General features: G+C 35.5%; 1 protein-coding gene across 1 annotated transcript in view; it reads left to right on the forward strand.

Moving 5' to 3' along the window:
- The window catches only part of LOC108295256 (E3 ubiquitin-protein ligase UBR3-like), a 139,380-nt gene that overhangs the window by 46,340 nt on the left and 67,811 nt on the right, over positions 1-25,229 (forward strand). Inside the window, exons 6-10 of the mRNA XM_017517324.2 lie at positions 8,092-8,158; positions 13,066-13,196; positions 15,053-15,281; positions 21,860-22,039; positions 23,533-23,666. Of these exons, the coding sequence (XP_017372813.1) occupies positions 8,092-8,158; positions 13,066-13,196; positions 15,053-15,281; positions 21,860-22,039; positions 23,533-23,666 (741 nt within the window). The remainder of the gene's footprint in view (positions 1-8,091; positions 8,159-13,065; positions 13,197-15,052; positions 15,282-21,859; positions 22,040-23,532; positions 23,667-25,229) is intronic.

Consider the following 25,229-nt stretch of genomic DNA (forward strand, 5'->3'; position numbering starts at 1 on the left):
GGGGTTTCACCATGTTGACCAGGATGGTCTCGATCTCTTGACCTCGTGATCCACCCGCCTCGGCCTCCCAAAGTGCTGGGATTACAGGCTTGAGCCACCGCGCCCGGCCCACTTTGTCTTTCTTATTTGTGAATGAAAAATCTGAATTCCAGAGAATTAACTGATTCACTAAGGCTGGTAAATGCCCTTTAGTTAGTGGTGGAGTTGAAACTGCTTACTAGTTGTTCTGTCTGCTAGTCTAAGTGTTCTTTCTATAAAGTGGATAAACCGTGATTGTCATTACTAATTACAAATTTGCTATGCAGCAAATTTGCCCAAAGCTTTATGTCTTAAAATTACCATTTCATTTTGCTCACAGTTTTATGACTTAGGAACGTGGGAAAGGCATCCGGACAGTTCTCACTTTGGGTTAATATGTGGTTGCAGTTCGTTGTTGGCTGCAGCTGTCATCAGAGGGCTTCAAACTGTGATGGAGATCTAAGATGGCTCACTCACAGGGCTGATGGTCGTTGCTGGCTGTCCACTGGGAACTCAGCTGGCTGTTGATCAGTATGACCACATGTGGTTTCTCCAGCATGGTGGTCTCAAGTTGGACGTCTTACATAGTGACTCACTTCTCCCAGACCAACAGCCCAAGAGTAGAAGCTGTAGAGACTTTTCTGAGCTAGCCTTGGAAGTAACATAGTGTCACTTCACTTCATCCTTTTTAGTTGTAAATGAGTTGCTAAAATATGCCCACATTCAGTGGGAGGTGATATAGATCCCACCTCTTGATGGGAAGAATGTCAAAGAATTTGTAAACATGCTTTAAAACTTCCACAACCAGGATGTGACATTAGCCATTCTTTTCCCTGGATTCAGTTGATATCTAATAATAGTGGGTAGTGATAATAGCTAAATAATGTACCAATAATTTATTATAAACTTTCTATTTTAGTGGCACTACCTTTTGAGAAAAGCTACAACTGATAATGTAATGCCTCTTTAGCCAGTAATGGCTGTTACAGAGTTTTAATGAAAATCAAAGCTTTCCTTAAGTATAATAGTTACTATTGTACATCAGGAGACTAAAAGCTGATATTTAGATTGTAAGATATTTTATTTTATTGTCTTTATTTATTTTAAGACAGTCTTACTCTGTTGCCCAGGCTGGAGTGCAGTCGGGCGATCGCGGCTCACTGAACCCCTGCCTCCTGGGTTCAAGCTATTCTCTTGTCTCAGCCTCCCAAGTAGCTGAGATTACAGGTGCACACCATCACGCCCAGCCAATTTTTGTATTTTAGTGGCGTTGGGGTTGTGCCATGTTGGCAAGGCTGGTCTTGAACTCCTGATCTTAGGTGATTCACCCACTTTGGCCTCCCAAAGTGCTGAGGTTACAGTTGTGAGCCACTGCACCTGGCCTGTAAGATATTTTAGAGTGAGTTGACCTTTATCTTTGTGAAGCAAAAAAAAATACTAAAATTTTACTTCTATTCATTGTAGGTTAAAGAACAAAATATATATTTGAATTTAATTAATAACGAGGCCATAAAACTAATGCGACTCTTCTGTTAGTCTCTTGTTGGGGTTGTATATCCTGTTTTAATCTGGTTTGTTTTTTATTTATTAATGGAAAACATTATTTTATTAGGCCTAATGGCCGACATGGAATAAAAATTCCATTGGGGCTAGGCATCATAAGCAAGAGTTTGTGTGATTTATTTGGAGAGAAATATGAGAATTTCCATCAACTCGTTTAAAAATAAATGTGATTGTTAAAGTTTACCTTTACTTTTGTTCTTCTCAAAGTATTTTTTAAACATATATTAAAATTGTCAAAATGTAAGACTATAGAATAGGTTAAGGTGAAAATAGATGAAGGGATAGGATAGATGGAAAGAGGATGATATAGTAAGAGTACTCATACAGATGTTCTTGAACAAATAAATATTTTATGCCATTTAAATATTTCATTAAGGATTTTAATGCTGTGTTGCATTTTATTTGCAACTGTAGGCACAAATGACATACTTGTTTTAGCGTTTATATTTGAAATTTAGTGAAGAGCTAGATATGGTTTCAGGATTAGAGTTTCTACACCATTACCTTATAGGCCCATGGGATTATTAAGCAAACCCTTTACAAAATTATATTCTTGTAAGGTAATATATATATAAAGGAAGATAGGATGAGAATAAGAGGGTAATAACATTTTAATTACTACTATAGAGTAGGAATTATAACAGTTAAAAGATGTTTGAAGTTAGAAGTTGGAATTGGAAGAGACTCTAGATGTAATCTGATTCAACCTCTTTTAAAAAATGGACCAGGCGTGGTGGCTTACACCTGTAATCCCAGCACTTTGGGAGACCGAGGCAGGTGGATCACTTGAGGTCGGGAGTTTGAGACCAGCCTGACCAACATGGAGAAACCCTGTCTCTATTAAAATTACAAAAGTAGCTGGGTATGGTAGCACATGCCTGTAATCCCAGCTACTCAGTAGGCTGAGGCAGGAGAATTCTCTGCTTGAACCTCCGAGGCGGAGGTTCCAGTGAGCCGAGATCACGCCATTGCACTCCAGCCTGGGCAAAAAGAGCGAAACTCAGTCTGAAAACAAACAAAAAAATGAAACAGATTTGAAACTGTAACAACAGCAAGAGTTTTATTTGCAGAAAGTTTTATTTGAATGATATATGTATTATGTCTTTTTAATTTTATTCATGCAAGTTGTATCGATATTTGTCCCTGCTGTATCCATATTTGTCCCTGCTGTAACAGAACATTATGTACTGAGCAGTGCTATTTATACACTTGACATTCTTCATACTGCTTCTACTTACTCTTTTTTTTGTGTAGCTCATATGAAGTAAGAGTGGAAAACGTTGTTTGTCTTGTATGGAACCCTCCCAAAATTAAGAGCATACTTTATGAAATATTTTAAAATTTAAGTTCATGTTTATTCTTTTTTTGTTTAAATTTATAACCATCAGATAATTCAATTCAAACTAAAATTATCTCTAATACTACAAGTAAATGGGTCTAGTTAGAGTTTCTCAGGGAATAGTATCTTTTAGATAAAAATAACTTTTCAAGGAAAGATTATATTCACTGTGGCTGTAATCATAAGCAGTGCCCATTTATCTGTATGTAGTGGCCAGATCTTTAATCTCTGTGACTTTGAAGTACCTAGCTGTTAATATAAAATGAAATCATTTAAGATACTTTTCTCCTATGAAGCTATGAAAATATGAATGTTCTTTGTGGGAAAATTGAAAAATAGAAGAAGGTATAAAAAAGAAAACATAAGCTGGGCACAGTGGCTCACACCTGTAATCCCAGCACTTTTGGAGGCTGAGGCGGGTGGATCACCTGAGGTTGGGAGTTTGAGACCAGTCTGGCCAACATGGTGAAACCCTGTCTCTGCTGAAAATACAAAAATTAGCTGGGCATGATGGCAGGTGCCTGTAATCCCAGCTATTCAAGAGGCTGAGGTGGGAGAATCACTTGAACCCAGGAGGCAGAGATTGCAGCGAGCCGACATTGGGCCACTGCGTTCCAGCCTGGGTGACAGAAGGATAGTCTGTCTCAAAGCAGACAGACAAAACAAAAAGAAAACATTTACATTCAACCTTACCATCCAAAGATTATCACTGTTTGTAAATTTTGCTTGTTTACTTTTGTCTTTTTCCCGTATACTCTTACATGATTGAGAAGTAATCATTTTTCAAAATAAAATAAGTTACTGTGTAGATATGCTTTGAATATTCTTTTCTTTATTCAAGACACAATCCAAGTGAATCATTTGGATTATTATTTCCAAAAATAATAGCAAAAGTAGGACAATTGAAATAAAAAATTAGAGATACTTTTCATAAATGAACAGGTAAAAGAAAAAAAGTTAATTTTACTTTTGGAGGCATAGGGTTTAATTTTAATTTGGTATCATAAAATACATTAATAGTGAGGGTGGGGTGGGGAATCACATAAACTGTTGGTGGGCAAGGTTTTAGAAATATTTCATGTATTTCTTTTCCAGTGCAGGAATTGATTTTATAACATTCCTGACAGTTGATAAGCCTCTCCATAAATACCTCCAATCGTAGGGAGCTTACCTAGTTTATGAGGCAGCTTACTCCTTTGATAGCTCTAATATTTAAATTCTTCTCAATCTTGTGCTAAATATTGTAACATTCACATATTTCTTGTTTTGCCCTCTAGAAAGATTTTTATTTCCATATGACACTGTTTTAAATATTTACCTTTAGATATCAGTGTTCTCTGTTGTGCATAGTTCTTTCTTTTCATCTGTCTGGTAAACTCATTCCCTTTTAAAATCTGTGTTCTGATTCAGTGCACAGTGATGAGACATCTTTTGATAGGCATGCTGTGTCTTCATTAAAGCCCAAAGCTTTTTGTTATTTTTTTTAGCAGCTACCTAAATTGTTGGCAGGAGCCACAGAGGTAAAATAAATGCCTAGCATTTTCCTCTGGGCCCCACCTTACAGCTGACAAGTTAGATTTCCCTTCTAGCGTTGTACTTGTGAAGTTAACGTAAAGCAAACAGTCTGATTTTAGGGGCTTACATAAATCTTTAAGTTTCATCTTATCATTCTAGTCTTTTAGGGTCTTTGAATTTTATTTTTATAAGGTGACATATTAAATATTCCTTCTAGCCCTGTGTGTTCTGTATTAATATTCTTTGTGTATTGTTGTAACCAGCTGTGAATTTACCTGACTTCTTTTTATGAAGCTCACATTGTTTTCATCTCTCTAGAAAATCCATCAAAAAAAAAAAGAAAGGTTAATTTGGGTTGAGAAACCATCTGTAGATTTTGTAGATTGGGAGTTTGAATCTCTTTTTCTTGGATTTTGTTGTCTCATGTCTTCTTGTTTCTTTTCCAAAATGATTTGGACCTATGTCCGTATTTTGTGCCTGAAACACATGCAGCAGTGGTGCCTACTTCCCTGCTTAGGGACCGTTTAAGGCCTGAAAAGTATTCCTGAGGGCTGTGTAAATGCTGTCTGGGTTGGGATTATATTTGCTTTATTTCCTCTTGTCAGTTGGACCGTCATCTTCTCTTAGGCTCCTATACTGCTTCCTCAGGGACAAATGAACCTCAGCTCCATGTCATGAATTTGGAGGGCTGGGAAATTGTGGTTATGAGAGGTGTTTGTTTTCATTTTCCTTAATTCCTGAATTCCCCACTCTTGAGAGTGATTCCTGTTTGTTAACGGTATTATACTTTCTAAAAATAAAAATGTAGGACTTATGACTGATAATATAGTTATTGTTGGAGCAAGTAGTATTGGAAATCAGACTTGTATTTTAAAAAGATGTTTATTAACTTAAAACTACAATCCATATTTATTGTTAAATAAATAGAAAATAAATAATAAGAAAAAGATAATATTACCTAAATCTCTATCACTTAGTGGTGACTCACTGTAAACATGTGACATTCTTTATTTTAAAAATTTTTTTATTATTTTTCATCTGTGCTATGACTTTAAAACATCTGACATTCTAACAGATTTTATGTATATTTTAATGGTTTAATGCTATATATACTTCTGTATAACTTGTCATTTTTTAAATGACAGATTTGAACATCTATAAAAATACTAACAGATTTTATGTGTGAATATTATCAATACTTAAATGATTTCATACTGCATATGCTATTTTAAATAGCATGCTTTTCTCATTTATAATAATGATTTTTGAACATCCGTGTGGTCACAATGAATATAGAGCTCCAGCATTGTTTTTCTTTGTATGGTATGAGTTTGCTATTATTTATTTACCTAATCATCTTTTATTGGGAACCAAAGACATTTTTTTTTTTTTTTACCATTATAAATAACATTGTGATGAATAGGTATGCATATAGTCCCAATTGACTTGTCTGTTTAATTCTTTGTGTTAAATTCCTAGAACTGGAATTCCGTTCTAAAGATTGCCATATTGCCATTCAGGGAAATTATACTACTGTATATTCTCACCGTTGGTATATAAGAGTGCCCATTTTCCCAGAAGCTTAGATGCAGATAATCTCCCTTCCTAGCTGTATTTGATATCTACCATGATGTTTAGGCCCACTGAGTGGTCCGCATTTTCAGACTTCTGTCTTTTGCCTTTGCTTATGCTATATTCTCTTCGTGGCATGACTTTCCCCTCCTTCGCTTTACAAATTCTACCTGTACTTTAAGTGTTTAAAGCCAGGACATTTATAAAACTTCATACTGCCGTGAACATCCTTGATCAAGGATATTCTTTTCATAGGAAGTTTATATTTGAAATTATGGAATAATCCTAACCTGGGACATAACATGTTTTTCCAAGTTTGCCTTTTCTCTCAGGTGTTGGAGAGCCAGTTTCATAAATGACTATTAGCTGAAATCTCAAATTTCTGAACCCCCTGGGCCCTGTATACTTATATTCCTGAGTCTGTCTTCTGTCTTTTAAGGCTTCATATTTAATTCTGGTGCATTTCTCCAGCGGCAAGCTGAGAGTGGCAGAAGAGGAGGAAATTGTAGTTTGACTGTCAGTTCTGTTGCCAGGTGTATGGTCAGAAGGGCCTGGCAAAGGTGGAGATTAACCGAGAGGACATATTGAAGTGCCCAGTAAATGCTGAATGACTGAGCTAAGTGATAGCTCTGGAAAACCCCAGAGAATGGCCCTGAGGATTGATGCTGAACTTAAGGAAACCTGAAGTTAAAGCTATTAGATTTAGGCCAAGGAAGCTGCACCAGTAAATAGAGCTACAGCATAAAACTGAGGCTACTTTTCTGCTTTAGAGATTGGATGGCTGCTAATTGATAAAAGTATCTTGGAATACATAGATATTAAATACTGTAGTTTAGTATCTTTATACGAAAAGTATCTTTATACTACAGTTCTAACCTGCCACCAGCACCATTGTTAGCACAACTGACTATATGCCAAATACTATCACACCTGTTTATAAATATTAGTTGGCTCATATGTGTTTGGAAAATAGGGAAAATATGTCAGTATAATGTGGCAGTTGTTGATTCATATGTAACATTCCCTGGTTTAGGAGAGCTGGTATAGTGAGGTAGAATCATCACCTTTAGCTGGAGAGGAAAAAACTGAACTCTCCTGCAAAGACAGCAGGAGTCTTTTTAGCACTATACTAAGAAAATCCGAAATGAGCACCTACACCTAGGGCTTCCTCCCCAAGAGGTGCACCACTACTTTTACCTTGGTTTTACAACAGGCAGATTCCTTTCTTTGCATTGTCGTAGCTGGCTGGCCTTCTTACTCTGTTATACAGTGTTAATATGCTCTGATACAGCCTTAAACCACCACAAGATGTTTGCCTGGGCATGCAAATGATCTCCCTGGGTACCAGTTATTGATGTTGTTACTTATGTTTGCCTGGGCATGCAAATGATTTCCCTGGGTACCAGTTATTGATGTTGTTACTTCTCTGGTTATAAACTTGAAAAGATTGTGAGTGTCCACCCCTTGCCCCCTCCCCACCCCGACATTAAGCATTATTTTTACTGCAAAGTTTTTCTAGAATGTGTATATTACATTGAGCAGAAATGTCTATATTTCCTTTTTGGATTTTTTTTTCTAAGCATATTTTAATTTGTTTTTATTATTTTTAAGTGTCAACTGCAACTTCTAATGTTATGCTTATTTTTCAAAATTTGATTTCCTCAACTCATTTTGTCTTAGACTCCTCAAAGCCTTTCCTCTATTCATTGTTTTAGTCTTCTCTTCTCTCCTACCTTCCTATAATAATCTCTCCCATTCCACCCTTTAGCTTCTTTGTGCATTTGATGTTAATTTACAAGGTTAGGAAAATTTTTGCCTTGGCATTTTGGGGTGTTTAAGAGTCTTCCATTAGGAGCAGAGATTATATTTACGAGCTCTTGTGTTTTAATATGAGGGATATTTCACTATATTTTTAAGTCAAAATTAACAGCACTGAAATATATTTTATAGCAAATACATAGATGTTGATTAGTATTATGTAAGCATGCATATATTGTGTGTTTAATGTAATTTGTAAACACATTTATAAAGTATATAAATTTATGAATGTGACTGTGTATAATGCTAATTTTATTTTCCTTCAGGATGATCAGGATGGTAGTCAAGGTCTGGGCAAGAGAAAGAGGGTAAAACTAAGCAGTGGTACCAAAGGTATTTTTATTGTTTTTTTTCCCCTTGAATAAAATGCTTCTAAAAAATGCCTGACCACTAAGAATACTTGATGGGCTAGCAGTATTGACATCAAAGCTGTTTGAAGGGAGACTTACGTTATTGGATTTATCTAATATGTCTTGCAGAAAGTATTGTTAAGGGATGACTGTTGGATTTTGTTCATTATTTTCATCACAAAATATGCATTATCATATTTGAGTCCCCTCCCATAAGGAATTGTTTTTCACTGATTAATTGATTTGGCTTCAATTTTTGTGAATTTGTAGTTTGGCCTAGTTCCTTTTATAATCTGGGGTATGCAATTTCTAGAGTGAAAAAGACAAGGGAGACATGGTGAGAGACAGATAGACAGACAGACAGACACACACACACACACACACACACACACACACAATGGGAATGAACAAATACTACTTAACACATAATAAAGGCTCAGTAGGGACTCACATGTTTACTCAAAGGAGAAAGTAGTATAGATATGCTTTATAGTGAGGGACTAGGTTAGTAATAATAATGAATAATATTTATTGAACCTTTTATATGTGTTAGATGTAGTACTAAACACTTCACATGCATTTTTTCATTTAATTCTCAAAGTAACCATATAAAGCAGGTTTGATTGTTATTACCATTATATGAATGAAGAAATGGTGACATGTTAGAGATTATGGCTAATGACAGGTAGATCCTTAATTCATATCCCAGAGCCTAAGCTTTTAACCACAGTGTTTACTTGACTGTCACTAAAAGCTTTTCTAGAATACTTGTGATTAGTTGACAAGTCTGTGCTTTGGATTTTTGCCAGGGATTTCCATATCTTAACATGTGGTCTGTTTAGAAAATCTCCAGAGGCTAAAATATTATTTTGATGAAAAGAAATTTCTTACTTCTGCCATAAAGTGTATCTTGCAAAATATCTAGGACTGCCTAGAAAGGTGGAACATGCAGGTACTTGGAGTTGCAGTTTCCTTTTCTAAGTCTCAGTTATTATGCTGCTGCATTTAACTTGGGGGTTGCTAGGAAAGAGTGTGGAATTTGATCTGTAGTCCAGGATGCACACATGCACACGTTTTTCTGGCTCAGCAGAGAACTTGTACCTCTGAAGGAAGTTAGGAACCCATATGACCATCTGGCTCCTTAACTTATCAAATCTCAAACTGAGTCCTCATGATACATCTGAGTTGGAAATTGTTAGGCACATAGTTGAGTTTAAGCTTTAGGGATGCCCAGAAAATACCTGCTGTGGTATAGGAGGTCATTGTTTTCCTTCAGCCTGGTCACATTCTGACTGAAGATATTTTTTGTGTGGACTTAAGTTGAAGTGTTTTTTTGTTCATTTGTTTTTAAATACCTGAACTTTTTTCACACGTGGTTTTGGATTGAGTGCCTTCTCTTCCTTGCTTTAGTGGTAAGAAATAGTATAGAGATTTAAGACTTCATCAGTTATCATTTTCAGTTTAAGTACGTACATGGAAGGAATGGCTTTGTGAATTAGAACCCGAGGTATTTTCAAAAACTGACCTTATTTTGAAGATATCTGAAGCTTAGGGAATGGTTCAATTTTTGTAAAAATTTTGTTCAACAGCTTGAAAGTGCACTGAAAAGAAAATATGTAATGGCAAGGAAGAGGCCAGACGCTATGCTAACCTCATCACTGCCTGTTCTCTAAACTTACATTTTAAGGGTGAAGAAACTGAGTCCTCGAGGGCTTTAACTGCATGTCCAAGATTCCAAGATTATTGAGCTAGTGAGTTGCAGAACTTGAACTCTGCTATTTTTTTTTCTTTTTTTTGAGACAGAGTCTTGCTCTGTTGCCCAGGCTGGAGTGCAGTGGTGTGATCTTGGCGTACTGCAGCCTCCAGCTCCTGGGTTCAAGCAGTTCTCTGCCTCAGTCTCCCAAGTAGCTGGGTTTATAGGTGCCTGCTACCACACCTGGCTAATTTCTGTATTTTTAGTAGAGACAGGGTTTCACCATGTTGGCCAGGCTGGTCTTGAACTCCTGACCTTGTGATCCACCCTCCTCGGCCTCCCAAACTGCTGGCATTACAGGTGTGAGCCACCATGTCTGGCCAAACTCTGCTCTCCTAATTAAAACCTTTGCTTTAGTCATGCATTACACTGCATCGTGATTCTTCAGAAATCTCTTTTTATAGTTTGACTTAAGGTAGTTTACACATTGTTAAAAGTCATGTCAATATTTAAAGATATACAGTCAAACATAACTAATAGAAGCATTTCTAATTACATTTCCATAATATTACACATAAAGTATATAACATATGCTTTAAAATCTTGGGAGACTGACATCACCTATTTTAAGAACAACAGTGAAGACATTGCTGGAGTTTTTTTTTTTTTTTTTTTTTTCAGATTAAAAAATTGAATCCTGCATAACTGTAACTATTCTTATTTTAGCAGAAGCCACAGCTTTCCTGGTATATTCAGGTTGTTTTATTGATTTAAAACATCATTAATGTATATATTTTTTTAAGTGCTTGACTAATAATAATTATGATGGCTTCAGGCTTTTCATATGGCTAGTGCAAGCTTGCAGTCATAACTATGAATTCTATGATTAATAGTACTAGTTTTGTTCAGCTTTGTGAGTAATTAAGAAGCACTTACCAATGGGGGTTTTTATTTTGGTAGTCTGTGAAATTATCAGTCATGTTGTGTTAAGTGGATTGTGAGAATTAAATTAGGTACAGCAATGTGCTGTGGATTGTAACTTACTTACTTTTTTCAGGACAGGGTCTCACTATGTTACTCAGGCTGGGATACAGTGGCATGATCTTGGCTCACTGCAACCTCTGTCTCCTGGGTTCACGTGATTCTCCTGCCTCAGCCTACTGAGTAGTTGGGACTACGGGTGCATGCCACCACACCTGGCTAATTTTTGTATTTTTTTTAGAGACAGAATTTTACCATGTTGCCTAGGCTGGTCTCAAACTTGAGCTCAAGCCATCTGCCCACCTCAGCCTCCCAAAGTGCTGGGATTACAGGCGTGAGCCACTGTGTCAAGCCTATATTACAGTTTTTAGTTATAAATCTTAAATTCTTGCTACCTGATTCTCTTGGGCTCTGTTTTTATTATTTTTTGTCTTTGAATCTGTCAGTGAGTCTTTTGACTGTATTTTACTTCATTTCTTGCTATCTTTGTTTCTTTCTGTTTTAAAATCATTGTCATACCCTGGAGGTGATCTGTTTCAGGAGGAATAGACTTCTGTTTTATAAGTAGAAAATTCTGAATTTTGAAAATAATAACTTAATTTCTAATAATAAAGAAATGTAGTCTGGGCAACACAGCAAGATCTTGTCTTTACAAAAAATAAAAAATAAATTAGCAGGGTGTGGTCTTGCACACCCTGCTAATTTATTTTTTAGCTATTCAAGAGGATAAGGTGGGAGGATCACTTGAGCCAAGGAGTTTGAGGCTGCGGTGAGCTATGATTGTGCCACTGCACTCTGGCCTCAGAATGAGTCCCTGACTCTAAAAAAAAAGCATGTATAGTGTACTTGTCTTTATATGTTAACCACTACTATATATCACTTAGGTCATCACTGAAATGGAATTAGGGAGTTGTAGTTGGAAACTATAGAGTTTGCCTCTCTTTAGATATAATAACTTCAGAATATATAGGATATTTTGATGTCATTTTTTCTTTAGTTATTAATTAAAAAACTGTGTTAAGGTTTATCTAACAAGGACTGATTGGGCCGGGTGCAGTGGCTCACGCCTATAACCCCAGCACTTTCGGAGCCTGTGGCGGGAGGATCATGAGGTCAAGACATTGAGACCATCCTGGCCAACATGGTGAAACCCCATCTCTACTAAAAGTACAAAAATTACCTGGGCATGGTGGCGCACACCTGTAGTCCCAGCTGCTCGGGAGGCTGAGGCAGGAGAATTGTTTGAAGCCAGGAGACGGAGGTTGCAGTGAGCTGGTATCGTGCTACTACACTCCAGCATGGTGACAGAGCGAGACTCCATCTCAAAAAATAATAAAATAAGGACTGATTCAAGCCTTAGTAAACTTAGTGTTTTATAAAAAGTGATGACATGTTGAGCTTATTGTTATTCATTTAGACCCACTACCTGGGGAGATGTGGGATGAACACATTATTCAATACTAGAAGTATAAAGCTGGGGTAGTGTTAATTGAAAAGAAACTCTACAAGGTTATCCTGCAGGATACTTCAAACAGTGAAATAGTTAGGGCTGTACCTGAGGATTTTGATGCATGTGAGATACTGTTTTTTCCGGTTTCTCATCTAAGTCCGGTCCCTGCTTAAGCAGTGTCACTGGAGCCAGTACATTCATGGTTGACACTTCTTGTATCCTCTTGATATCTTTGTGGTAGAGCTGATGATCTGGAACAGTAACTTAAGATCATTTCCTCTGACACAGATTAATAGTCAGAATTTTCTAATTCATTTGCAGGGGAAGAAATTAGTGAGAGAAAGAGACAGTGAAAGTATTCAAATTACTAGTTCATCATACACCTCTTGAGACCTTCTGTTGACTAAGCTTGGCAAGAATGCAGAGCTTTGCAAGAGACCAACTGGCCCTCAAGAAGTGGCACTTGGCCTTAGACTTTCCAGTAGATAATGCTATCTTCCACTGAATACTTTTATTTTAAAAGGGCATCCATTCTACCCTTCATTTTTCCACTTCCTGCTCTATATTAAAAGATAAGCATTAAATTTTTTCTTATATACTGTGTACATTGTAGAAATCTAGCTTGTCAATATTATTGCATTACTGAAGGCATATTTTTAATTTTTAGATACACTCACATATGGTTTATGTGTTATTAGTTATATAAGGTTTAAATGAGATGAGCAACTTCAATCATAAACTGATAAATTTCATTTTTCTTGTGCAGATCAATCCATAATGGATGTTTTGAAACATAAAAGCTTCCTAGAAGAACTATTGTTTTGGACTATAAAATATGAATTCCCCCAAAAGATGGTAACTTTCTTACTCAACATGCTTCCAGATCAAGAGTATAAGGTATCTATATATTTTCCTGCTTTTCTAAATTAGCTTTTTTTCTTTGCCTTTTCATTACTAAATCTTTTTTGGATATATTTCTCAGGTGGGGGTTGATATTACACTATAAACAAGCAGTAGCTTCTTCCCTTGCTAACACAGGTTCTGCACAAAAGGCACAGTGTCTGAGCTTTGTGGCAAAGCAGCATTACTGAGCAGAATTCCAAAGGATTGCTTTTCTGCATGGAACTTTGTCTGGAGGGAATGCTGGGGAACAAACGTTGAAAACACCATTTTTTTTTTTTTTTAAGAGAAATAAATATGTAGTTACAAATTGTTCTAAATCCTTTGAAGAAGACTACAAGGTGCTATGAGAGGGTTTAATGGGAACAATTGAAATTAGATTGTGAGGTTAGGCTGGGAAAAGCATGGGTTGAATAGTTTTTGGTCACCACAGCTAAAGAGAGAGCAGTTATTGACTCATATACAAATGTTGGTAAGTGAAGTTTCTAGTTCCAGGGAGTCAGAACCCACATGTTACCATCATGTGGTTATGGCAAAGTGACAAAGCTCAGCGTATTAAAAAAAAAAGAAAATAAACCATGCTGTAATTTTTATGTTATAGGTTAGGAGAGACACTTTACTAGTGTCATTGTTTTGTGTATCTTTATATCTATTAAAAAAACAACAACAACAGAAAATGTACATGTTACACAGAAAGGAAATAAGAGTAAAAATAGGTATGGCCGGGTGTGGTGGCTCACTCCTGCAATCCCAGCACTTTGAGAGGCCAAGGTGGGCGGATCATCAGGGGTTGGGAGTTTAAGATTGGCCTGGTTAACATAGTGAAACCCTGTCTCTACTAAATATACAAAATTAGCTGGGCGTGGTGGTGCATGCCTGTAATTCTAGCTACTTGGAAGGCCGAGGCAGGAGAATTGCTTAAACCTGGGAGGCAGAAGTTGCATTGAGCTGTGAGCTGGGATCGTGCCACTGGACTCCAACCTGGGCGACAGAGTGAGACTTGGTCTCCAAAAAAATTAATAAATAAAAAAGTAAGAATAAATACTCCTGCAGATCATTTAGTCAGATTAGTGGTCAGCTTTCAGATCAAAAAGGAGAAGGTATTTGTTTTGAAATAATCACATTGATTCACTTATTTAGTTATATTAAATCCTCTGTAATAGTTTATAGCTGAGACTTTATTAGATTTTGTTGTTAAAGTAGGTAGCACAGAACAGAGTTACATACTTTAACCTCAGTAAATTGATACATTTGTGAGTAAAGTATATCTTGTGTTTTAAACCACAGCATTTATTATTACAATTTTAATAATTTAAAATGTCTTAACAATTTTTTAAACTGGAGTGGGAGTGGTGGCTTACACTTGTAATCCCAGCACTTTGGGAGGCCAAGGCATGCAAATCACAAGGTCAAGAGTTCAAGACCAGCCTGGCCAACATGGTGAAGCCTCGTATCTGCTAGAATACAAAAATTAGCCAGGCATGGTGGTCCTTGGCTGTAATCCCAGCTACTCAGGAGGCTGAGGCAGGAGACTTGCTTGAAACCTGGGAGGCGAGGTTGGCAGAGGTTGTAGTGAGCTGAGATTGCACCACTGCATTCCATCCTGGGTGACAGAGCAAGACTCCATCTCAGAAAAAAAAAAAAAAATTTTTTTTTCTTTAGCCATCAGAATATTTTGCAAATGTTCCAAAAAAAAAAGCGAAAGACTACCCTCACCATTGAGATTATTTTTTTTGTTACCTTGGGCATTATTATAAATTAGGAATAGCTGTAAAATGTTAATATGATATATTGAAAATGGTTTTAAATTAAAAATTAAAACTAATGTGTTTTTTCTATTAAAATGTTTACAGGTTGCTTTTACAAAAACTTTTGTTCAGCATTATGCTTTCATTATGAAAACACTGAAGAAAAGTCATGAATCAGACACAATGTCTAACAGAATTGTGCATATTAGTGTTCAGTTGTTCAGCAATGAGGAGCTAGCCAGACAGGTAACAGAAGAATGTCAGCTGCTGGATATTATGGTCACTGTGCTATTATACATGATGGAAAGTTGCCTTATTAAAAGTGAGCTACAAGGTAACTCAGAATTATATTCACTAGTTCTATTATCAGTGTAATGATTCTAGTATTATTAGTGTGCTTAGTATACTTATTAGTAATATTACTAATTACTAATAAAACTTAGTATAGTTAATATTATTCTAGTATTATTAGTGAACTTTGTATAACTAGTCTTGAAAACATCTTGTTTAAAAAAATTATAAAATATAGATTTGTTGCAAACATTTTTGAAAATTTTCAGTGAAGTTTAAAGAAAAAGTTAAAAGCACTTATAGTTTTGTTATTCACAAATACCTGTTGTTAGCATTTTGCTGTATTTCTTTTCTTTTTGTGTGATGACTATATTTATAGATACAATAAATACTTAAAAAAACGTTGCCATAGTGTACATGTCAAAAACATGCATTTTAATACTTTTTAAAGTGCAGGTATTAATATCATGGCTATACCATAATTTAGTCATTTCCTTATTAGACATGTTTCTGTTTTTAATCATAGATTTGTTGCTATCGGTCTTAGATATTTTTACATGCTTATTCTTTTATAACTTAAAAATTGGAATAAATCTTGCCTTTTCTCTACTCCCTTAGTGGGAACTTATATTCTTCTTTTGTGCCCACTATGTGGTTGATAGCCTTCAATCTGCCATAATGTTTCTATACCTCTTACTGTTCTCATTTCTCTACGGTCATTCATCTTAACTTCACCTCCCTTAAATTATATATATATATTATATATATGTATATATATATATTATATTATATATCTACACATACACAAAATTATTATTATTTTTTGAGACAGAGTCTTGCTCTGTCCCCCAGGCTGGAGTGCAGTGGTGTGATCCTGGCTCGCTGCAACCTTCGCCTCCTGGGTTTAGTTCAAGCAGTTCTTCTGCCTAGCCTCCTGAATAGCTATGATTAAAGGCATGCATCACCACATCTGGATAATTTTTGTATTTTTAGTAGTAATTTTTTTGCCATGATTCTCGGGCTAGTCTTGAACTCCTGACCTCAGGTGATCTGCCTGCCTCAGCCTCCCAAAGTGCTGGGATTACAGGTATGAGACACCATGCCCAGCCAGTAATATATATTATTTAAATATTTGCTATGTACCAGGTACTGTGTTGAATACTATTCATATATTGTTTCAATTAAGCTTCTGAGCAACTCTCAGAGATTGGCATTATTATTATTATCCTTGCTTTAAAGATGAGTACATTGAGGCTTAGGAAAATGAAGCAATTTGCCATAGATTATACAGCTAGCAAATGACAGAGTTAAGAAGGATTTCATGGCTCCTAATGTCAGGACTCTTATTATTATTAATGTTTACACAGCCAGTGTCACTTTGATAGGATGTGTCTTTACTTGGTGGCACGAGGAGCTAAACTTTAACAACAAACAATACTTCAGATTAATTAAATCGTAGGACCTCTCCATTTTCTGAGGAGGAGAAATCTTATAGTTGAGCCTTGCTTTGTTTCACTGTTGCCTCTTTGTGCATATCAGCTTCTCTTTTCTCCTTATACTGATAATCTGTCTGTTCTCAGATGTGACACGATGTCCTGAAAATTGATATGAACTCAGTGCAAGGCATAATGCGTTATATATAATAGCTAGCTAATTATGATAGTTACTATCTCTAGAGTACTCAACTATATGCTAGAATCTTTTCTCAGTTCTTCATATGCATTATGTCATTTAACCATCAATAATTCTTTGAAGATATTGTCATCTCCATTTTATAGACAAGGCCACTGAGACATAGGGAGTTGAAGTCAGTGATCTGTGATCTTACACAGCTCTGAGCGATAAGGCCAGGCTGTCTAACTTCAAAGCCCGTACTCCTTCTTACCTACTTTGTGACTCTGCCTTCCCATTGTAGGTATAGTGTGAGCATAATACATTATTTACATTAAACAATCTACTTCTTACTTTTTAAAGGAAAATTTAAAAGGTACCTTATGTTATAGTTTTACTAACTTCATGTAACATGACCTTTTCTTTCCTAGAGATTGATCAACATATATTGCTTTTTCTTTTTTCCTTTTTGAAATAGTATCTATTGTCATTCAGCTGTATCAATGATATTCTTATATAGAATTACATATTTAAGGAAAGACTTTTCACAGAAATGGTGTTTTAAATTCATAATTGAGAAAACATAATTTAGAAGTACCTGTTCTTTTAAAAGAATCTGGAGTCTGTTTTGTTCACTAGGTGATTTAGCTGTGCTTATTACCTATGGTTTACATTTAATGTTTGGGAAAAAGATGTGTCTAAGTCTGCCTCCCATTTTTTTTTAAATAGCTAGCTTTCCTGAGTTTTTATATTCATATCCTTACCTACAAGTCACTCATTAACCTACCTCATTCTATTGTTCACTCCCATCGTTCTACTGAAATTGTTCTCTACAAAATTGTCCATGACTCACGTAGCCATATGTCCTAGTTTTCCCAGAACAGCCTTAAGTTATGCCTATTAGTCTGACATAGTTATTAATACAATTCCTTTTACGCTCAAAAGTGTCCCAGTTTATAACATAAATTTTATGGTTACCCTTTTTATAAACTACACGTTGAGGAAGCCTGTGGTCATACTTTAGAGTTTATGGTGCTTGATTTTCAATAGCATTTCATACTGTTGATTCTCTTTCTGTGGCCCAACTGTCTTCTCTACTTGTCTTGTCAATGTTGGTATTTCTTAGCACTTTGTCCTAGCGTCTCTGCTTTTTACACTTTTCGCATTTTTTCTGAAATCATATTATATGGTATCAGTTGCTTTTTACATATGTTTCTAATGCAGTTAGCCTTTTCTGGAAATTCTTATACCAATTGCATTTTCAACAAGCTGAAGTAGAGATTGTTAAGATCTTTAAATATACGTGTATTTTTTTTAGCAGTAAATTATTTCCAGCCAAGGTCTGAAACTATCTTTAGAAGCCTTCAAACTTTGCCATACTATTTTTTTCCTCTTTCAGTGGTAGCATAAAACATTTTATATATATAAATGCTGCTTTTCTAAAAGTATCGTAAGCTTTTCCCATTTTTACACTGAGTATTAGGACAGGCTTTAACTATGTTAAAGCTAACCATAACTAGCCACAGATATTACAACAGAATCTCTGTACTTTCTTTTTATTTTTTAGCAGCTTCTGTCTAGCCTTGGCTTGAATTGTTGTTAGATGGTATTTAAAAATTTTATTTATACTTTTAATAAATACAGGAGTTGATACAATGAGAATTTGCTTTTTTATATTCAATTTTATACTTTTTTATAAAATTAAATTTTATACCATATGCTTTGTGGTTCCAAACATAGCTCATAATTTTCCATGTTCTAGAAATGTTAGAATTTGTCTTTTGAAACAGTCTGTATAAAACGGAATCTAAAACCATGTATTGCACAACATAGGCATATCTGTAGATGCTCATAATCCTAGATTGCCTTTCCGCCCTGCATATCAGACTACTTATTGAACCATATTGTTTGGATATCTGTAAACACCTCAGATATACATTGTCTACAGCAAAGACTCATTATCACTCTGTTAATCTGGCTTCTTTTACATTATCCTGTGTGTATGTGTGTGTACATGAGCACGTGAGTATGTGTTTTGCTTCCACTGTCTAATAACCATCTAAACAGTTATGCAGCCCCAAAACCTAGGAGTCGTCTTTGACTTCTTTTTACTCCTTGCAGATACAGTAGGCGTTACCAACTCTGTCCTTCAAATCTTCTGAATATCTTTACATAGGCTCTTCATCACTGCATCTTTATGCCACCACCATAGTTCAGGTCATGGCCATCTCTAGGCCCCTTATCTCTGGTTGTTGCTGCTCTCCTTCAGTCACTTTGCACATTACACTTCTATAATGTTCTCCCTCTTAAAACCCCCTACTGGCTTGCCATTCTTTTCATGTGGACTCTAAACTCCTGACACTGATTTATAATACCCTATAGCCTCATTTGTACCATGCATCCTCTGCATTCTTTCTCCAAGTGATTCTTTTTCTTATGTACTGCTCCCTCTACCTATAGCACCATCTGCTCCACCCTCATTAGTTTATCTGCTTAATCCAAATTCCTGCTTTGTTTTATAGGCCTCAGTTTAAACTTCACTTTCTCAGAAGAGTCTTTTCTTTTTCTTTTTTTTTTTTGAGATGGAGTCTTGCTGTGTCACCTAGGCTAGAGTGCAGTGGCACAATCTTGGCTCACTGCAACCTCCACCTTCTGGGTTCAAGTGATTCTCTTGCCTCAGCCTCCTGAGTAGCCTGGCTAATTTTTTTGTGTTTTTAGTGGAGATCAGGTTTTGCCATGTTGGCCAGGCTGGTCTCAAACTCCTGACCTCAGGTGATCTGCCCACCTTGGCCTCCCAAAGGGCTGGGATTACAGGTGTGAGTTACTGCGCCTGGCCAAGTCTTTTTTTGAATTGTAGTCTAGTTTTATTTGTTCTTATGACTCCCTGTACTTTTCCTATTACAGCCCTTATCACACTCTGCCTTCTTAGATGTTAATCTCCATGAAGACAGAGATCATCTGAATCTTGATTTATTTACCACTTTATTCTCAGTGATTAGTTGAAAACCTGACCAATAGGTGCTCAATAAATATTTGTTGATGACTGAATTTAACACTGAATCATTGCTCTTTAAATCTGTAATGAGGAAAGTACCAGTTTGAGTAAAAATAGAAGTGCTAATCATTTTATTTCATTAATGATTCCAAGACATTTTTCACAAGAACAGTAGTATTTAAGCAGTGTCAGGAAAATAGCAAGTTTGATTAATTATATTCTGCGTATTCATCCTCTGGTTTCAATTAAATAGAACAGTGATTTTCAATTTTTAACTGAAAAATTCCCAGCATCCCTTAGCACTCTCACATCAATATCAATGGCTCACTAGCTCAGTAGTTGTCAGTCAAGGGGGTTGCTTTTCAGAATCTCAGGGGTTGGTATTAATAATGTGTAAAAAGTCCCTAATCGTACTTCCTCATTGAATTAGACCCTCTGTCATCCATTGAGAAGTACTGAAAAAGAGTATACTTAACTTTAGTGGGTCCTGTTCTTAGCTATTGTTAAACTTGTTTAATATTTGGTAAAATAATTCTATGGACTGAAACCTAAGTCTGGAAATTAAAAGTGCCCTAGAGGTACTCCTGACTGATGAGTATGACAGGTAGGTAGGTAGATGAATAAGGTGGTTAAAGTGAGGAATCATTTAAAAAATATGAGCCAGGTGTGGTGGCATACACCTGTAATCCAGCTACTGAGGAGGCTGAAGTGGGAGGATTGCTTGAGCCCAGGAGTTTGAGTCCATCCTGGGCAACATAGGGAGATCCCCATCGTTGAAAAAAAAAAAAAAAAAAAGATGTATACCTTAAACGTTGTATTTTAACTTAAAACAGAACTATGTGTTCATTCTGCAATCTTTTAACTTTGGGTGAAGCATTTTCAGGATGTGGTTTTCTTGACTGGAGTTCTCGCTCATCTTTTTTATAAATAGCACATCTATAAAGCATCATCTGTGGATTCCAATTTTAGCCTCTTTAAAATAGAGTTAGAATATAAATCTGAGTGTAAAATACTTAGAGGCTTTTATGATTTTTCTGTCTCAAGGTTTTTTAGCTTTTTTCCCTGGCACTTATTTTTATTCTCTCTCAAAAGCATGTGATTCACTTTTTGTAATACCTCTCTGTGCTTTCACATGTCATTAGTTCATATATTTTTGATTTAAATTGTATGATTATGATAAAAAGAACAATTAGCATGAATAGGAGCAAAAATTGACACTAGGTAGCCATATGTCTCAGCTTGTGTACAGAGAATGAGTTGCTGGCCTTGAATATTCCATATATTATGGGTATTAATATGTTTTACGGTGGGAATGGAAACTCCTTAGTACAGTGAGTCAGTGAAGTTGAAATAGGTTAAAGAGAGCTAATGTATATATACTAACAATTTTTAATGATAAAGATTTTGTAGAAGCCTATCCCCCCACCACCCCAATGATGTATTTAAATTTTGAGGATTTTTTTTTAAGGCCTAAGAAATCTGTGGTCTTTTTTTCTCTTTTTTTTACGTGTTTTTTTCTTTTATCTTTGAAATATTTTTTGCTAAAAATTGTATTGAGATAGTTTTTGAATAGAAGAAAGCAACTAAATGTACATCTCTAGAAATCATACAGATTTGATTGATAAGATGAAATGAGATTAATGTAGGGGTAAAATTGATTGGAAGAGAAAATACTGCATTATATCATTAGAATCAAGAAAATTAGAATCAAGAAAATAAACTACCTCAGTATCATGTCATATATTGGATGTGTGATAATAATTATAACGATGTGTTAAGCGCTTTCTATTAATGCTTCATGTAATTCTTTTAAGATGGGCATTTTTATTTTCCACTTTATAGATGAGGAAATTGATTCAGAGAGTGTAAATATTGTGCTTAAAGCTGTATAGATATTAAATGGAATGCTTGGGTTTGAATTTAGGCATATCTGATTCTAAAGTGTATATATTCTGTATCATTGGCTAAGCTTTTTAAAAAAACCTTATGCAATTTTTGGGATGTGTCTTTTTTAGATGAAGAAAATAGTTTACATGTGGTGGTAAACTGTGGAGAAGCATTACTGAAGAATAACACTTACTGGCCTCTTGTTAGTGATTTTATTAATATTCTTTCTCATCAAAGTGTGGCAAAGAGATTTTTGGAGGATCATGGTTTGTTAGTTACATGGATGAACTTTGTATCTTTCTTTCAAGGTATGAATTTTACCCCTTCGTTAATTTTTTGGTTTACAAAATTCCTAATGCTAAATTATTAAATATTGATTAAAATACAATAGCACATCATTCAGGCTACACATGAAATGTCTCATTATTTTGTTTTATTTTTTTAACAGAAAAAAATAAGATTTACAAAAGTAAAATTTAGACAGACAAGGATTATATGCTTAAAAAACAACTAGAAATACAAAGAAAAGATAGGTCAGAATTGAGTTAGAGGAAGGCACAAGAGCAATTAAGCAAGACATAAAAGAATGATAAATCTGACTACAAAAAATTAACTTCTGGAATATTAAAAACAAAAATTTCTTTTTGATATTGTCAGTGTTTTTATTTTTTAATTAATATTTTGGATAAAGAAAATATGGCACATATACACCATGGAATACTATGTAGCCATAAAAAGGATGAGTTCATGTCCTTTGCAGGGACATGGTTGAAGCTGGAAACCATCATTCTCAGCAAACTGACGAACGGAAAACCAGACGCCTCATGTTTTCACTCATAAGTGGGTGTTGAACAATGAGAACACGTGGACATAGGGAGGGGAACATCACATAGCAGGGCCTATTGAGGGTTGAGGGGTATTGGGGAGGGTTAGCAGGGGGTGGGGGAATTGAGGAGGCATAGCATTAGGAGAAACACCTAGTGTAGATGATGGGGGCATGGATGCAGCAAACCACCATGGCATGTGTATACCTATGTAACAATCCTGGACGATCTGTACATGCACCCCAGAACTTAAGGCACAAAATATAAATATATATATATATATATATATATATATATATATATATGGTAAAAAAGTAACAGATGCTGGCTAGGTTATGGAATAAAGGGATTGCTTATACAAAAATAAAAAATAAAAAAAGAAATGTCTCATTATTTTAATTGGTGTTTGTAAGTACTTTGATAAATTGTTTATAAAACATACCAAGGAGTTAGGAAAAATGTCAAATGATTGGAAAAGAAACAGGAGTATATTTAACTGGATTTTTTTATTTGTAACAGAGACAGGATCTCACTGTGTTGCCCAGGCTGGTCTAGAACTCCTGGGCTCAACCAATCCATTTGCCTCGGTGTCCCAAAGTACTGGGATTACATGCATTAGCCACTGTGCTTGGCTTTGAAGCATTTGTAACCCTTAATATAGAAATGTGAATTCTATTTTCTGAGAAAGATTTATAACACACAAAACTTTCAACTAACAAAATTGTTTTGACTTTCTTATTAAAAGGTGTTGAATTTGTTATATGAGACAATTCATAAAATATTTCTAAGAAAACAGATTGTAAAAAATTCTGAAAGGACTAGTTTGTTTTGTTTTTAGTAATTATTTCTATATGTACTGTGTCAGTAATGCCATTTGTGTGCATAAAATGTGTTTGGGACTGCTAAATGTATTTGATATTTAATCTGAATGTGTGCTTCCATTTGACAAGGTTTAAATCTGCTTTAATTTTTGCAAGGTATGAACTTAAACAAGCGAGAACTAAATGAACATGTGGAATTTGAGTCTCAGACCTACTATGCTGCCTTTGCTGCTGAACTTGAGGCCTGTGCACAGCCAATGTGGGGACTCTTATCGCATTGTAAAGTTAGGGTATGTTGGAAATATTTTTTAATATCTGTGTTTAATTATTTTAGAAAAAGACTTGTGAAAATATTGATTTGTTCACTTGTATATAATGTGCCGTGTTTAATTTTGTTTCAAATTGAATTCAGCTTTATGAAAGCTGACCTGAGGCAGTAATTTTTATTCTTAGGCAGTTTGGAATTTATTATTATCAGATCTTTCCAGCCTGTTGCCATTGTGAACAGTCTTTGGAACTTCATTAGTCTTCAATTCATCTTTATTGTTTCATTTATTATCAGTCGCCTTATGCTTCTTATCTTTCAAGGACTAGGATAGTCTTCAATAAAGTTTACACTTTTAAGATTCCAAGGACAAAACAAGTATAAATTTCATAAAACATCTAGTTGTTGTTACGTATATTATAATATATAATATTATAAGCATTGGTTTGATGGATCTCCAGAAACTTTGGGCAGTCTAGACAAATGGAATCCCCTGACCCAATTAAACTAAAGACTTGACTAAAATTTTGATATATGGACACCATGAAGTTCCAGCCAGTTATTTTATACCAGTAATCATTTTGGACAAGATTTTGTAGTGGAAATATTTTGAAGCCCTGGGTTCTAATCTTGATTCTGCCTCTTTTTTACTTGGGTGACTTGGTCAGCTCATTTAAAAATAGTTGAATTTCTCAGTCTGTTTACTGACCTTTTAAAAACAAAGTGAAAGAGAAATGGGGTATTAAAGCCTGCTCTTTATTATTATGAAGCTCTCTTCCATCTACCATTTAAACGTATGTTTCTTTAAGTAGATTTATACTTTGTTTTATTAGTTCAGCCATTCTCTAAATGCAGATGACTCACAGGTTTGTTAGTCTTAACTAGGTTGAAATTCATTCCCTCCCTCCCTCCCTCCCTCCCTCCCTCCCTCCCTCCCTCCGTGTCCTTTCTCTCCCTCTCTCCCTCTCTCCCTCCCTCCCTACCTCCCTACCTCTCTCCCTTCCTCCTTCCCTCCTTCCTTCCTTCCTTGGGAGGGAGTCTCTCTCTGTTGCCCAGGCTGGAGTGCAGTGGCGCGATCTTGGCTTACTGCAACCTCCACCTCCCAGGTTCAAGCAGTTCTCCTGCCTCAGCCTCCTGAGTAGCTGGGATTACAGGTGTGCACAACCACACCCGGCTAAGTTTTATATTTTTAGTAGAGAAGGGGTTTCACTATGTTGCCAGGTTCACACTTCTAACAGGTCTGATTATTCATGTAGATCCCCTTGTAGATACATGAATTTTCACAGGTCCTGAATTAACTTTTAAAAATTACCTGTCCATACTATATTTCCTTTTGTGACCTTGTTGTCATTTGGTGGTATTTTAAATTATGTAATTGTCTGTTCTGGAAACTTTCTCCCTTTGCTATTCTAGCTGTGTTCAGCCTGTAATCAGATACTGTGAATCTTTCTTTCATTCCTGAAATGTTCCTCTTCTGCTTCTTTCCTTTATTTCTCTGTATTTTAAAAATATGGATTATTAAGGTAATTTCTTTTTTTAAATATATATATATATATATATATATATATATATATTTTATTGCACTTTA

The sequence above is a fragment of the Cebus imitator genome, unplaced genomic scaffold, assembly GCF_001604975.1.
Source record: "Cebus imitator isolate Cc_AM_T3 unplaced genomic scaffold, Cebus_imitator-1.0 Scaffold628, whole genome shotgun sequence".
Taxonomy (NCBI): domain Eukaryota; kingdom Metazoa; phylum Chordata; class Mammalia; order Primates; family Cebidae; genus Cebus; species Cebus imitator.